The 14989-nt window shown below is 46.2% G+C and overlaps 1 protein-coding gene and 1 long non-coding RNA gene across 2 annotated transcripts in view; one reads left to right on the forward strand and one right to left on the reverse strand.

Annotated features, from left to right (window-relative positions):
* The window catches only part of LOC146354591 (ovoinhibitor-like), a 46973-nt gene that overhangs the window by 14682 nt on the left and 17302 nt on the right, over window positions 1–14989 (reverse strand). The window contains exon 6 of the mRNA XM_084829813.1: window positions 1855–1943. Coding sequence (XP_084685939.1) covers window positions 1855–1943 — 89 coding nt within the window. The remainder of the gene's footprint in view (window positions 1–1854; window positions 1944–14989) is intronic.
* On the forward strand, window positions 4925–13181 carry LOC146354592 (uncharacterized). Its single transcript, XR_014788449.1, has 3 exons — window positions 4925–5565; window positions 8699–8813; window positions 11783–13181. It is a non-coding gene; the product is annotated as an uncharacterized LOC146354592 (long non-coding RNA).

Consider the following 14989-nt stretch of genomic DNA (forward strand, 5'->3'; position numbering starts at 1 on the left):
TAATAGCTGTTAATGTGTGTAGTGCTTTGCCCACTGGTTTTGGAAGTGGGGACTGTGTGTAGTCCTTTGACATACACTGGTTGCTTGTCCACACAGCACAACCATTCATAGACACACACGCACACATACACACACAACAGCAAAAGAAAAGCAAACGCTACACTACAAGCAAAGGGCGGGGTGGGGGGACTGACTATAATCTTAACAGAAGAGAAAGGGGCTTTTAATTTTCAGTTTTTGTTTTTAGGGAAAAGAGATAAAAAAAATGAGAAGGGAAGGAATACAGGAATTGAGAAGGGGAGGTGGAGGGCAGCCAAGAACAAGGAAAAGATAGTACTATATTTCTATATTTATTTATGAAAAAGATAGAATCAAAGTAAGGGCTAACTAATGGTTGTGAGAGAATTGAAAAAGTGGAGGGGGGGAGATAAGCAACTACGTGAAATGTTCTGGATTTTTAAATGAACAAACAAGAAAGATGAATTGTAAAAGTATTACAGAAGGGGTGGGTTGGGGTGGGGAGACAGAGACTAACACAGCGGTCATAGCACGCGCTTCCTCCTCGGCTTCCTTCTGCCAAAGGAGAGTGGGAAGAGTTAATCTCCTTCCCGCTTTCCTCCAGCAGGAAGGCAGCTGCTCCAGTGCCAGGCGTAAGCAAGCGACTGCGCCTCCCTCTGCTGTGCCTGGCAGAGCCTGGTGCAGCTGCTCCCGACAGAGCAGGATAGGGCTGGAGCTGAGAGGGTGACGCCATGGAGCTTCCCTCTCGGCTCCCATTCCTTCCTGCTGCCGCCACCATCATTGCACTCAGTGGCAGCTCTCAGGGCAGCAGGAGGGTGGTCAGTTCTCGGGCGGCTCGCTTGAGCATCATTACTTTCAATGGTGTTCCACTGACACTTTGCAGGGGTTGTTGTGGTGAGGATAAAATGGAGAGCAGGGATTTCTGGGTATAAACACAGAGCCATTTTTAACACATCACTTAGGGCTGGTTTGTTCTGAATCCTAGGTGGATGCAGTTTGTCGATTAAACCATTTAATGAAGATCATCATCGTCATCATCACCACTACTACTACTACTACTACCATCACATGTATTATTTTTCCTCTTGCAAAGAACCCGAAGCGGCCTATGTGGCCCTCCTCCTCTCCATTTTTATCCTCACAACAACCCTACGAGGTAGGTTAGGCTGAGAGCCAGAGACTGGCCCCAAATTCCCCCAGTGAGGATTATGGCCAATTGAGCTCTTGAACCTGGACTTTCCTGAGCAGAAGACAACCTATGTTTCCCCCATTCAGCCCAGCTCTAGAAGGATTTTTTTTTTTTAAAGGAAGGACCTTTGGATTTTCTTGCCCAAAGCTCAGGAAAGGAGAAGATCAGCCCATGATGGCAACCTATCAGTAATTTTTTTTTTTACTGACATCAGTAATTACATTCAAGTCCATGCAATACCTCCTCAGCACTGGTATTCCCCTTCTTTGTAAAACAAATATTCCTCTTCCCCTTTGTTTCCTGTAATGGTCTGTAATTGCCGCTGGGGCCTCCAAATCAAGGCAATGATTAGGGCAAATCAGTAGTAAGTCGTTTGTTTTGTAAACATGATGGCTGACTTAACTCAGAATAAAAGCAGTCATTTTTAGGTAGAAAGCTACCTGTTGTCCTTGGTAACATGCTAATTTTCTAAGAATGGTAATTAACCCCCAAAGTCTGAGAATCAGTTCGACCCTACACAGAACGGGTCAGCCTAGATAGCAGGAAACGAAACGGACATCTGCGGAGCCGAGCCAAGGGAAACTCGATGAGCTCCATGCCCCCCAAATGAATTTCTCCAACATCAAAGGCAATACAGTTTTACTCACCTCACTCCCAACATCACTGAAGACCCCTGAAAGAAGAACAAATGACACACAGATGTCAGATCTCTGAGAGACCTTGAATTCAGAGAGTTAAAACTATGGCTGTAAACTGCTTCAGTCTGAAGCCCGAATAATGAGATGAAGCAGTCTGATTTGGAGGTGCCTCGTCACTATCAGAAAGAGATCAGAATAGCAATGAGGCGACCCCCAAAGCAAAGTGGCTCGCCGACAAGGTGCCTCGTCCGCCTTGGAGATTCGTAGCTCTTCTTATCCCTTCTAAGCAGCCCAGACAGGCTGTCTCCAAAATGTATCAACTTCTGAAAGATAATGTGGAGGGGGAGGAGAGGAAGAGGAGGGAGGGGGAAGGGGAGGAGGAGGCAGCGGAGGAGGAGGGAGTGAGCTTTGCTGTGAGTCAGCCTCGGTTTGCTCATTGTGAGAGAGGTGGTATTACTGGAGAGGAGAGGGCTGTCCGAATGTTATTTGGCTAGAACAGTGGTCTCCGAAGTGGGGTGCGCGAGCTGCCTGGTAATTGAGCCAGCCTCCTGCTGCCCTGACGAGGTGCCATTGTGTGCAGTGATGATGGTGGCAGCAGCAGCAGCAGGATGGGATGAGAACCGAGAGGGAAGCTCCATGGCATTTATCAGCCACCTGTTAAAATAAAATAAAAACCTCTTTCTCTTCTCTTAGGATTATAGTTAGTCCCCGCCCTTTGCTTGTAGTTTCTTTTGCTCGTGTGTGTGTGTGTGTGTGTGTGCTATGTGGACAGGCAACCAGTGTGTGTCAAAGGAGTACACACAGTCCACATTTCCACACATTAACAGCTATTATTTCAATGATGTAATACTACACTGTGTGTTGCAAAGCACGGAAGCCCAATGAGGCGTCTTCGGGGTCTTGGCAGGGGCAGAGGTGGGCGAGGTGCTGCTGCGCCCTCCTGGCAGGGTTGCTGTGTTGCCTCCTGCCCCTGTCAGTCCAGCAGACAACTGTCGTTGCTCTTCGTTCAAGTCAGTGTGCCCACCTCGCAGGGTGGCTGTCTTTGTTTACTTCCTGCCCCAGGCAATTCAGCCAAAGAGACCCTGAGGTTATTGACTATGAAAAGGAAAGAAGTACTACAGGAAAGGGGATATTTGCACTTCAACGAAACCTACAGCAGTTTAGGGATAGTGACCTCCTCACCACTTCAACACCTAACTTTGGTGTGAGTTTCCGAGATCAGCACAAGCTACCTGTGCCTAGCACAAAACCTGGTTGGCCAAACTGTCTGAGATTTGGCAGGTGAGATGCCCTCTAGGGTGGCTGTGCAGTCCCCAACTTTCATGCATGTCTGTGCAAGCAGTGAAAAGTTATAGCTCTTTGCATGGAGAGATTTCCTTGAAAAAATCAAAATTCACCTGCACCTTGCACAAAAACCCCTTGGCCAAGTTGCCTGAAATTTGGCAGGTCGACACCCCTCTAGGGGAACTGAGAGATCCCCTAAGTTTATGTATGTACTAAGGAAACCAAAAAAGTTATGGCCATTTGTGTTTTCCCATGCAAGTCAATGGGAAAACGCCAAAAACGGGTGATTCGGATGTCTGGAACTTGTTTCGGATTTGGATCTGAGTCGAAGCTAATGGCATCCAAATTGGTCCAAAGTGAAGCAGGGCCCCTTTGGAAGGTCTGAAGTGGCATCTGATGTGAAGTGGGAGGTTCATGCACAGCCCTAGTTAAAACCTGGTAGGAGATAAAGATCTTCACAATTGTTTTCTTCCGAAGGACTGTGTAATTCAACTCAATTTTCTGAACTAAGAATTTTTTATTAGAAGAACAAATTAAGGCTTATGAGAACTGTTCCATGTTACTCAGGTGTATCAGCTCTTCACTTCTATAGCTCCTGTGCACGGTTAATTTATTTCTTAATAGTTCTGGTAATACCATTTTCACAAGATTATAAAGAAAAGGGAGAATGGCCAGGGGTTGATATACAAAGTAGCACCTTTTACTTATAATTAGAACTGTGTGCCTATAACTTGGTCCATAGCCTTGTTCCTTACTGGCCATACCTAGGGGTCCAGAGGACAGGGCCCCAAATGGTTTTGTAGAGAAGTGGTGCTGCTTAGCCTTTTTTGACCCCTTCCTAAATTTCTTCTTAAATAAAAGATACAGAGTGTTTCTGTCCACACCTGGTCAGTCACTGAAGCCTACAAGCCATACCCAAGACCTTTCCAGAAGATTTTAGAGGGTTATCTTTGTATGTGAGTTATAACAGTCTGAATGTCTTTTTGCAAGAGAGACTCACCTGAGCAGCAAAGGAGTGCCAGAGCAAAGACCATTAGCACACCCATACTCCTGATGGTCTAAATGGATGGAATCCACTGGTCTTCAGCTGAGAGAAGATGGCCCCTAGGTGCACCTACACATGTGTATGTATGTATGTATGTGTGTGTGTATATATATATATATATATATATATATATATATATATGTGTGTGTGTGTGTGTGTGTGTGTGTTTACACTAGATTTCCTCATAATGAAAGACTTGGCAGCCTAAAGGGAGTTACATAACAAAAGACTTGCATCCTTGTGTATTGTTTCATATTGAGAGCTCTCTTTACCTATTTCAGGTTGAGTGGATGACAAGGGCAGCGCAGAGTGGTGGTGAAAAGGGGGCTGCTTAACCGGTTTCTTCCTAGCTTATTTTCTGCTGAATTAGATGCTTTTCTCCGGGCCGATCTTCACTTACGGGTTTTTTTCGCTTCCAATGAGGTTTCACCACCTGTCTTTCACACTACGCAGTACCCACCTCGAATTGGAACTGGAATTTCCCGCTTTCGTGCTCCCGCTTTCAATACCCTGATATCCCAGTATTTCCCCTTAACATGCTCTGATTTTCCGCCTTCACTGCCATATCTGGTCATAGTCCCCTCCCCTGCCTGTCCATATATGGCGGTGTTTGTATTTCCCTCTTGTCCAGTCACAGCTCTCGACGGCCCCATGTCATCTTCTGGCTACTGATTGCATAACTTCCTCAGCACTCAATATTTCCTCAGCAACAAGCAAGGGGTTGGATGTGCACGCGCTTGTCTGATCTCAGAAGCTAAGCGCGGTCGGCCCTGGTCAGTAGTTGGATGGGAGACCGCCTGGGAATCAGGCTTCTTGCAGTGAGCAGGGGGTTGATCTATCCCTTCAAATGAGACTAAGTTTTACCCCCTCCTATCCCCCACTTTGGATTTTTTTTTAATTAAGGCATTATCTTCGAAGAATTGTGGCTTCTCTGCAATTTTCTTTTTCCTAATTCAGGCATGATCTTTGAAGATTCAAAAATTCAAAGATCATGCCTGAATTAAAAAAAAAAAAAATCATGGAGAAGCCATGATTCTTCAAAGACATCGCCTTAATTAAAAAAACAACAACAGCTGAAGCGGGGGATAGAAGGGGGAAAAACTTAGTCTCATTTGAAGGGATAGAACAACCCCCTGCTCAGTGCAGGAAACCTGATTCCCAGGCGGTCGCCCATCCAACTACTGACTGGGGCCGTCAAGTAGCCGGAAGACGACATGGGGCTGTCGAGAGCTGTGAGCGTGGTGGGCGTGGTGGACGTGGAATCAGCAGAAACAGGAAGAGTTTCTGATCCTCCAATGAGAGCCTCCATCTTTAAGAGCAAGAAAACAGCACAGCGCTCGAGTGTGAACCGAGCTCGCGCATTCGATGAAGCACTGCAACAGGGAAAATGGGTGAGTGTGGATAATCACGTTTTAATGCGAGAGTGTTTAACCCGACAGGACACTGAATTCATTGCGATGGTGGGTGCAATGTAGATCGGCCCTCCCAGAGAGATAAAAGATCAGGGCCCTTGATAGTTGTTGTATCTTTGAGAGAAAAACAACTGGGTAGAGATATTTGACCTGAAGCCACACAGAACTTTTTACCTGAGAAAACAAACCCTGTGGGGCAGGGGCAGATAACTTTTGGCCCTCCGGGTATTTTGTCCTACAACTCCCATTATCCCTAGCCAGCATAGCCAATGCTTTGTGGGGAAAGAACCCACCATGAGAATGGTTATATTTACTGAGGTATACCTTTCTCTCCATCAGTATCATAAGTAGGGAAGTGATAAAAACTCATTGAATCCCATAATTCTCTCTTGATGTCTCCCCTCCTGCTGAAGGATTCAAATGAATTCGGATTTTTGTGAATCTGACCTGCAGATGCCACAACCAAATGGCTTTTTCCAAGTCACGTGGACCAATATTTCAATTTTGGAGGGGATTTATGCTAATTTGCATTAGTACTAATGCTCATTTGCACACTTGCACAAAGGTGCAAATGTACATCAGTTAGTGTGAATTAGCGCTAATACAAATTGGTGCAAGCAGAACAAAATTCTGATTCCATCAATGAGCAGATGACGGAACAAAAAATGCCTGATAATCCGTGAAACACAGAGGGAACGGATTTAATGAAATCCCTACATCCCTACATTAGGCTAAATACTCCAGGAGAGTTTAATTAAAATTGTTACTCAAACACCCCCCCTTTTTAATTCAGGATTGAATCAAATAATCCATTCATAGGATGTTAAACCAAGTCTGAACAGTTCATGATTCCACTGCAGTAGCCAACTAGACTGACAGGGTCTAGTTGGCCACTAGCCAACTAGACCCTGTCTAGTTGGCTAGTAGCCAACTAGAACATAAGCCACTCTTGAGTGAAAGACCAATATGTCAACAAAAAGCTCCATACGTGTAGGATTATACCCAGAGATGAGCCCCAAAGTGGGGTGTTTTAGGGGGCAATTGGGGGGTGCTTAGATCTGGTGGATTCCCCATAAGGTCCCTGATTCTGACTCCTCACCCATGCCAGCCTTGAGCAGCTGCAGGAATTTTTCCTCCCATTAGTTTTGATAGTAGCTAAATAAATAATTTTAAAAGCGCACCCAGAAAATAGAATGAAAAACACCCCCCCATACACACCTGCTGCCTTGGCCTGTGAGACCCAGCAGGGCTTTGAAGTGGCAGAGCGCCCACCACAAAACTCCTCTCCCTTGGGTTACCCTGTGTCATAAGAGCTACCATTTTTAAAATAACATGTCTGTTCTTGAACTTGTTGATTGTTCTCAGGTTGCTCTTGCTTGGCAGTCAAAGGCTCAGACCATACAATCAATAAAAGATGGCTGAAGTGGACAAAGTGACTAATCAAATTCAGAGAAATGAAGCTAAAATTGAGGAAGTTGGCATATACTCGTTAAAACTGTTCTCTAAGTAAAGTTGTAACAAGGATCATATATACAGGAAACCAGTGTTTAAATTGTTATTATGAGGCCCAAAGCATGGCATTTACATGTTTGATTATGAGGAGTGAAGGTTGTGATGACTGTCTTCGGCTAGTGAAACATATGCTGCACCAAGTTTAAAGCAGGCCTTCTTCAAAGCATTTTGGAGAAGAAAGGGGGCCCTATTAAAGGAACCATCAATTGAATCCTAGTTGTTCTGTCAAGAGTACCGGAGGGCAAATGGAGTTGTTGCTGTTTGTGACAAGGAAGCGAAGCAAAGGAAATGAGGACGGTTATAGGTTTGTTCTTGAAACCATGTATCACTTGCCAAATTGTGTTAAAACGGGGGGGGGCAGCTCCTCCGCTCCTTGTGCTCCCCCTGGCTCCCCTTTGGATACCTTGATGTTATGTTTTATGGCTTCAGTGATCTTTTGTCATAGGAAGACAGGTCTTTGTATTCATGCAATGGTGGCTTGTGGCCAGTGTGGCTGTTGGGGCAGATGGAGGGCCTCCAGAGGCAGGGCCAAGGGGTCACAAGAGGAAATAGGGCTGAGTGGTGTCTCTGACCCATAGAAGTACCTCAGAAAATATTCCTTTGAGCGCACATTATCCTGCTCCACAAATAGCCAGCCATTGTACAGCATCCAAAATCAGAATCTACCTCTTGACATGAACATCCCCACGACTTTAATAGCAAAGCAAAGAGGGAGGGGAAATTCACACAGCCACACAAATTCACACATGCTCCTGTTCCTACAACATTGGACAGAGAATCAAGTACCTTTAAGTTTATTTATTTAACTTACAATATCGGTATACCACTCCATATGTAAAACAGATTTCAGAGTAGTGAACATAAAAGGTAAAATAGTAAAAGAATAAAAAAGATTAAAAGACCATATTAAAATTATGCTTTAAAAAAACACAGAATGCCAATAGAAATTGTGACTGGTCGATTAAGGAATGCCTCCTGGAACAGTGCTGTTTTCAGGAGGCACCAGAAGCAACGCAGTGTTGGTGCCTGCCTGACCTCCAGGGGCAGGGAGTTCCAAAGAAAGGGGGCTGCCACACTGAAGACTCTTCTCCTGGTGGACTCCAATCAGGCCATAGGTCCATGTGGAACTACCAGGCACTTTGTACACCTCCAATGATCTCAGTGACCAGGCACGTTGGTAAGGGAGAAGGCGCTCTCTCAGATATCCTGGTCTCAAGTTGTTTAGGGCTTTATACACTAGTACCGAAACCTTAACCTGGTAGCGAATAGGCAGCCAGTGTAGTTCCCTCAAACAGCAAAGGAGTTGCATGCTGAAAAGGGGCAGCTCCTGACAACAGCCGAGCTGCTGTGTCCTATACTAGCTCCAGCTTCTGGAGCAGCCTTAAGGGCAGCCCCACATAGAGCACATCGTAGTAACCCAGTCTTGAGGTTACTAACGCCTGTACCACTGTGGCCAAGCTATCCCTGTCCAGGAGAGGCTGTAGCAGATGAACCAGCCAAAGCTGGTAAAAAGCACTCTGAGCTGCCATGGCCATTTGGGCCTCCAGTGATAGTGATAGATCTAGGAGTAACCCCTAACTATGGACTTGGTCTTTCACAGGGAGTGAAACCCCATCCAGAACAGGCAATGAGCCTATCTGCCAGACTCAGGAACAACTCACTCAGAAGGTGTCATGCCTCCCTTGGATTCCTCCGAGGACAAAGGGGAACGGCTGGTTCCAGACCCAGGAGAAGGGACTAGCACAGAAGCAGCTCGAGACTCCTCACCACCTGTCAACGATCAATGCCCTGCTGTAGCCCCTCCGTTGGATTTAGAGGGCGAAGTCCCACTGGTCCCAGCAGAGTGAAGGCAGCTTCATGTGAAAGAACAACGGAGGTGAGCCTCTGTCCGTTTAAGATGGAGAGGCTCCCAGAAGCCAGAAGACTGACTGCCAGCAGGAAGCAGGCAGGGGCAAAATGCTGGAGAACAATGTCCTACCTACACATTGGATCTTGTCAGCCAGGCCTTATACCCTGAGCCTCAACCTCACCCTACACTCTTGAATTCCTGGTGTTTGACTCTAGACTGCTAAAAGGACTTCTCTCTGTCTAGCTGACACATCTCTGTTGAACTGAAAAGCTCCCCAGCTCTGTGCATCCTCCTTTCTTTTCCAGCTTTGGCAGGTTTATTACCCAGCTTATCAGCCATTGGATTAGGGCTGTACAGATTCCCCACCGTTTGTTCTGGTGGGGAATCCGTGGGGGGGGGGAGAGGCGATCTGTTCCTCCCCCCCCCAAATCCTCTGGAGCAGCCCCGCTCTGCAAGGATTCCGGGGGGGGGGGGACCGGCTTGGGGGCTGCTTACCTTCCCTCCTGCCAGCCAGGGCCGTTTGCCTCCTCCCTGTCCCTGCCGATTGCCATGTCTTTTCTTTGCTGGATGTGAAATTGCAACCTTCCATGGCCTATCACTCACAGACAGATGGGCAGACGGAATGCACTAATGCCACCTTGGAACAGTATCTGCACTGTTATGTTAACAAGCAACAAGACAACTGCGGGGAGTTACTGCCTTCGCCAGAGTTTGCATATAATAATACTCTTCACTCCTCCACCCAGCAGACACCCTTTTATGACAACTACAGGCATGATCTCCTGTTCTTCCCATGTACCTCCCTGGAGTTCTCTGTCACAGCTGTAGACCACCTCCTTCAGGAGTTACAAGCCCTGCATCAGATTCTGTGGGAAAAGCTAGAGCAGGCTAAACAGACTGGCAAACATTTCACAGACCAGAAGTTTCAACTGGGACCTTCTTTGCAAGTTGGGAACCAGATATGGCTACCATCCCATCACCTGCCACCACACTCTCCAAGCTGTAAGTTGGATGCCTGGTTTCTGGGTTCATTTGGTTTAATTGCTCAATTTGGTTGCCTATTGGTTGCAGCTCTGCCCTTCCATGCAGATCCATCCAGTGTTCCATCAGTCCCTCCTGGTTCTTTTGAGATGATCTGGCTCTCCAGCTCAGATATTGGACTCTCATCTCCACCATGGGCATCTTCAGTGACTCACTGATTGGAAGGGGTATGGGCCAGAGCAGCATTCATGAGAAGATGCCAGTGATGTTCTTGCCCCTGCTCTGGTCTGCCACTTCCATCAGCGGTATTTGGGAAAACCAGGACCCTCCATCCTTGGGGGGAGGGCATGGGTGGCAAAGTGTAATGCCCCCATTGGAAGGAGACTCATCCTTGAAGGATAAGCTGGAAGACCAGGAACCACCTGCCACTAGCAATGCCCAAGATTTGCGGGTACATGAGGATGAGCCTGGTCCCTGTCCCTCAGGGGTGACCCCTAAGCCCATGGGAAAGACATTGCCTGAAAAGACAGGAACTCAGAAGGAATGCTAGACTGAGCCAGAGGCCTCCTCATGAGAAAATGTCTACTCACATATATGAGCCTTGATCACCAGGAGAACCTTTTCGCTGCAGTCACTAGCAGCTCACAGCTGAGGCTTGTGTGTGGCCCTGAGAGCCTCTGCATAAAAATAGCAGTTTAAGGCTGAGAGAGCTACTGGAGACAATGGTAACCAGACTTTTCTGAAACTGGGGGCCCTTGCCTTGACCTTGGGCTGCTTCCTTGACTGATTCTTGGCATGAGTACTTCTGGACTGAACTCTGACTCTCCTTGTTGCCTGTGAACTGAACTGCTGAGACTGCTTTGCCTTTTGTCTGATCCTTATGTGTGCTGACCATATTGGTCTTAGACCCTTGTGACTAGAGCTGTTCACAAATGGCCTCTTGAAATTCTCCACCTTATTTGTGGGCAGAGAAATTTGGGTGTCAGGGCCCAGCTTTAGCACCTTGTAGGTTAGTCAGGATTTGATTAGAAGTAGCCTGGAAGGGCTTGGGCCCATTCAGTCTCTGGAATGTCAGACTCTGTGTGAGCTTCTCTCTGTCAAGAGTTCTCAGAGCAGAGCCAGGGGGAGTCACCCAGCTCCCTGTCCACCTGCTGGTCTGGCCTTGGCAGGCAGGGAGGCTGGAAGCTGTCTGTGAGAACCTGACAGAGGTGGGGTGGGGTTTGTAGAAGGGTCACCCAGCTTGAAGCTTCACTGCTGGAAGACTGAGCAGTGATGCCCTGTTTAGACAGGGACCTTGCTGGAAGGCTAAAGGCCCTTGTCTGTTAATGTCAGCCCTCACTGGCTGACTACAGCTGGTATGAAGTGACTACAATAAATCACTTGCTGATAAGCATGGTCATAAATCTACCCAAGGCTGGGGAAGGAGGAAGAGTGCCCAGAGTTGGGAGTTTACCAGTTCAAACAAAGATGAGATGGCAAGGCAGAGAGAAATCCTTTTAGCAGTCCAGAGTCAACCCACCAGGGATTCATAAGTATAGGATGAGGTTCAGGCTTGGGGTCTATAGCAAGGCTGATGAGATCCAACATGTGGATACGATATTGTTCTCTAGCAGTTTTGCCCCTGCCTGCTTTTAACTACAACCTTCTGGAGCAGCTGCTGGCAATCAGTCCTCTGGCTTCTGGAAGCCTCTCCGTCTTAAATGGACAGAGGCTGGCCTCCGTTATTTCTTTACAAGAAGTGCCTTTGTTCTTCTGGGGTCGGTGGGACTTCACCCTCTGAATCCAATGGAGGGGCTGCAGCAAGGCATTGATCATCAACCAGTGGTGAAGGGGCTCAAGCTGCTTCTGTGCTAGTCCCTTCTCCAAGGTATGGAGCCTGCAATTCCCCTTCATCTTCAGAGGAGTCCAAGGGAAGCACGATAGTCAAGGGATCCCGAGGGGGTGTTTTACAATCACACCTTCCCCTTTTAAGCTGATGCAGAGGCAAAGAGCCTTTGCTAGGAACATCTCGTCTTCATTGCCTGAAGCCTTCTCTGTTTGGATCCATCATTGTCTGGACTTTTGGAGGTACTCTGCACATGGACTCTTCATTCACTGGAACTTTGGATTGCTAAAGACTTGCCATGAAAAGTACTGTGAGGCTTTTCATAGACTTGAACTCTCATTTGCTGTGGATTGTGTTCATCAGCTCAATGTACCGGCAGGCTGGGTTTGACCTATGACTTTTGGACTTTCCTCTGCTTGGACTTATGCAGGATGGAGTTACCAATGTGAACATGGTGGCATGAAACTCCTTGCATGTGTGGGTTTACCTTTCCCTTGGTCTTGATAGGCCTCGACCATGTACCCAACCTTGACTCTTTTGTTGATAACTCCAGGCACAGTGGGACTGGATGGAAATGAGTCTGTCTATCCCTATTTAAACATCTGCTTGGAACACAGTATATACATCCTTTAAATTAGTGGTCCTCAACCTGTCCAGACCTGAGATCCACCTCTGATTCCCAACCTGCAACATGGGAGCCATTTTCACTTTTTGTTGGTTTGTGTGTGTGTGTGTGTTTGTGGGGCATATGAAAGCATTTCTTTAGCCACACATTCTCCTGTTCCAGAAACAACTGCCATTGCAGAGAGAATCAAATGGCTTAAGATCATGTGTGCAAAACGAAGGGGAGGGGGGAATCTGCACAGCCTCACAAAATGATGATGGTGAGAATGGCAATAATGATATCCCTAGAACAACAGCACAGAAAGGCATTCTTTGGACCCCAGCAGCAATCCATTGCAAAGAGACACTGAGGGATTATCATAATGATAATACCCTCAAAACCACATAGATTCTGAATGCTTTTCTATCTATGTGACACTGAGCTTGTCTTCAGCATCTGTTTAAACTGGCCAGGGCAGTTGTGTTGTAGCCGGTTCCTGGATGGATGCCTGTATCTTTAAGCCTTGAGCAGTATCTTGACCATTAGAATGGTTTTTGATTATTCCCCTTTAAGTAATATCCATCAGCTGTATTCAGGGAGGTGGGGTAACTGGTGCCACATGCTTATGATCTTTCTGTTAATTGGGCAGGTACTTCACTTCTCCTTTGGCCAGCTTAAATTGATGGGTGGTTGCTTGGAATCAGGGCTGCCTCTCCGAAGTCCGGATACATCTCAGATGTTGGGAGTTCTGTTTGTTTCGGGTTTCCCTCTTGTCCTTTTGCTGTATCTTATTTTATTTGTAATAAATGCTGTTTTGGGATCTAAAGCTTTGAGCTTTGATTCCCAGTCAAACTACTAAGGAGGGGGAATAGTAGATCCCCCCCCCCATCTCACATGGTGGTAGCTTTGAGATCCTTGAGTTTGGCTGGATATTTAAGCTGCATTTAAGCGTTATTGATTTAAGCACTACTACTGAACTGATGGCTAACGAGAAAAGGGGAAACTGAGAAGGCATGAGTGTTTTGATTTGAGTTTTATTCTAAAGAGGTAGGAAGCCGTGTGGGAAGATGTCTGTAGGAACTGTCCCAGCAGCTGTAGTGGTAGGTGCGGTAGAAGAGGAGCTGGTCTTCTCAGAGGAAGGCTCTGAAGATTATATTAATCTGCAGGATCAGAGTGGTATGAACATGTAAGAAAGCATGGAAGAGGAAGATAGGTGCTCTTTGGAGGAAGATAGGTGTTGGGAGGCTGCGAGCTGGCAGAGAGAACAACAAAAGGAACTGGATCTTTGTGCTTTGCAATCGCAAACTGATATAATAAAAGCTCAAAATAGACTTCAGGGAGAAGCCCTTGCAGAGACGGAGAGAGGAAACATTGAAAACTATATGTGTCATCCTTTGGAGGATGCTTTTCTCATGTCATATGCAGTTAGATGCATAGCTAGCAAGATCTGGGCATCCAAAAATCATCTCAGGCAACTGCTTGGGGAATTGTGCCCAATTTTTCTTTAGATGTTATTGAGAAAACCAGTATTTCCCACTTACATTTGGTGAACACTATTCGGATTCTTCTCTTGCTTGCAGACTGGTGATTCCACTTTTTAAAATTACTTAACAAGCTGCAGAAAGCAGCAAAGGGAACACAGTTTTACTGACCTCACTCCCAACACCTCTGACGATCCCTGAAAGAAGTCCAAAAAACACACTGATGTTGTAACTTTGAGCCATCTTGAATTCAGAGTTAAACCTCACAGAGATAAAGAGCTGTGCAACTTCATCCTTCCAAAGGACTGCGTAATTCAAATATTTTCTGACCAAAGAACATTCTCATAGAACAACAAAATAATGAAGGCTTAAGATAATTGTTTCATATTCCTCAGTTGTATCAGCTCTACTTCTATATCTCCTATGCACATTTAATTAAAGTCTCAGTAATTCCAGTAATACTCTTTTCATATGATTATAACAGGGATGGAAAATGTATGGCCCACCAGATATTGTTGGGCTGTCACTCCCATCATCCCTGACCATTGGCTATGTGGCTAAGGCTGCTAGGAGTTGAAATCCAAGGACTTATGGAGGGACATCCTTCCCCACCCCTGGATCATAAAGAGAAGGGCGAACAGGCAGGAGTTGATATACAAAGCATTAGCTTTTCCTGTTGATTACAACTGTGTAATGGTCTTTTTCCTTACTGGCCCTACCTAGGGGTCCAGAGGACAGAGCCCCAAATGGTTTAATAGCCAACGTAACTTCAGTGGTGCAACTTAGCCTTTGTTCACCCTTCCTAAATTTCTTCTTATACAAAAGGCACCGAACATTTCCCTCTACATCTGGTCAGTCACCCAAGCCACACTGAAGACCTTTCCAAAAGATTTCAGCATGGTATATTTGTATGTTATAACAGTCTAAATGCCAGTTTATAAGAGTGCCAGTTATAAGAATGCCAGTTTATAAGAGACACCCACCTCAGAAGCACCAAGGTACCAAAGCAGAGAGCAGAAGCTCAACCATGTTTCTCACAGACAAACGGTGATTGAACTGAGTCCACTGGTGTTCAGCTGAGAGAAGATGGCCTCCATGTGCACGTGCATACACTTATATAGCTGGAAGTAGATTTCCTCATAAAGAAAGAT

The sequence above is a fragment of the Heloderma suspectum genome, chromosome 2 (genome assembly GCF_057233095.1).
Source record: "Heloderma suspectum isolate Gila_16-S chromosome 2, 16-S_ref, whole genome shotgun sequence".
Taxonomy (NCBI): Eukaryota; Metazoa; Chordata; class Lepidosauria; order Squamata; family Helodermatidae; genus Heloderma; species Heloderma suspectum.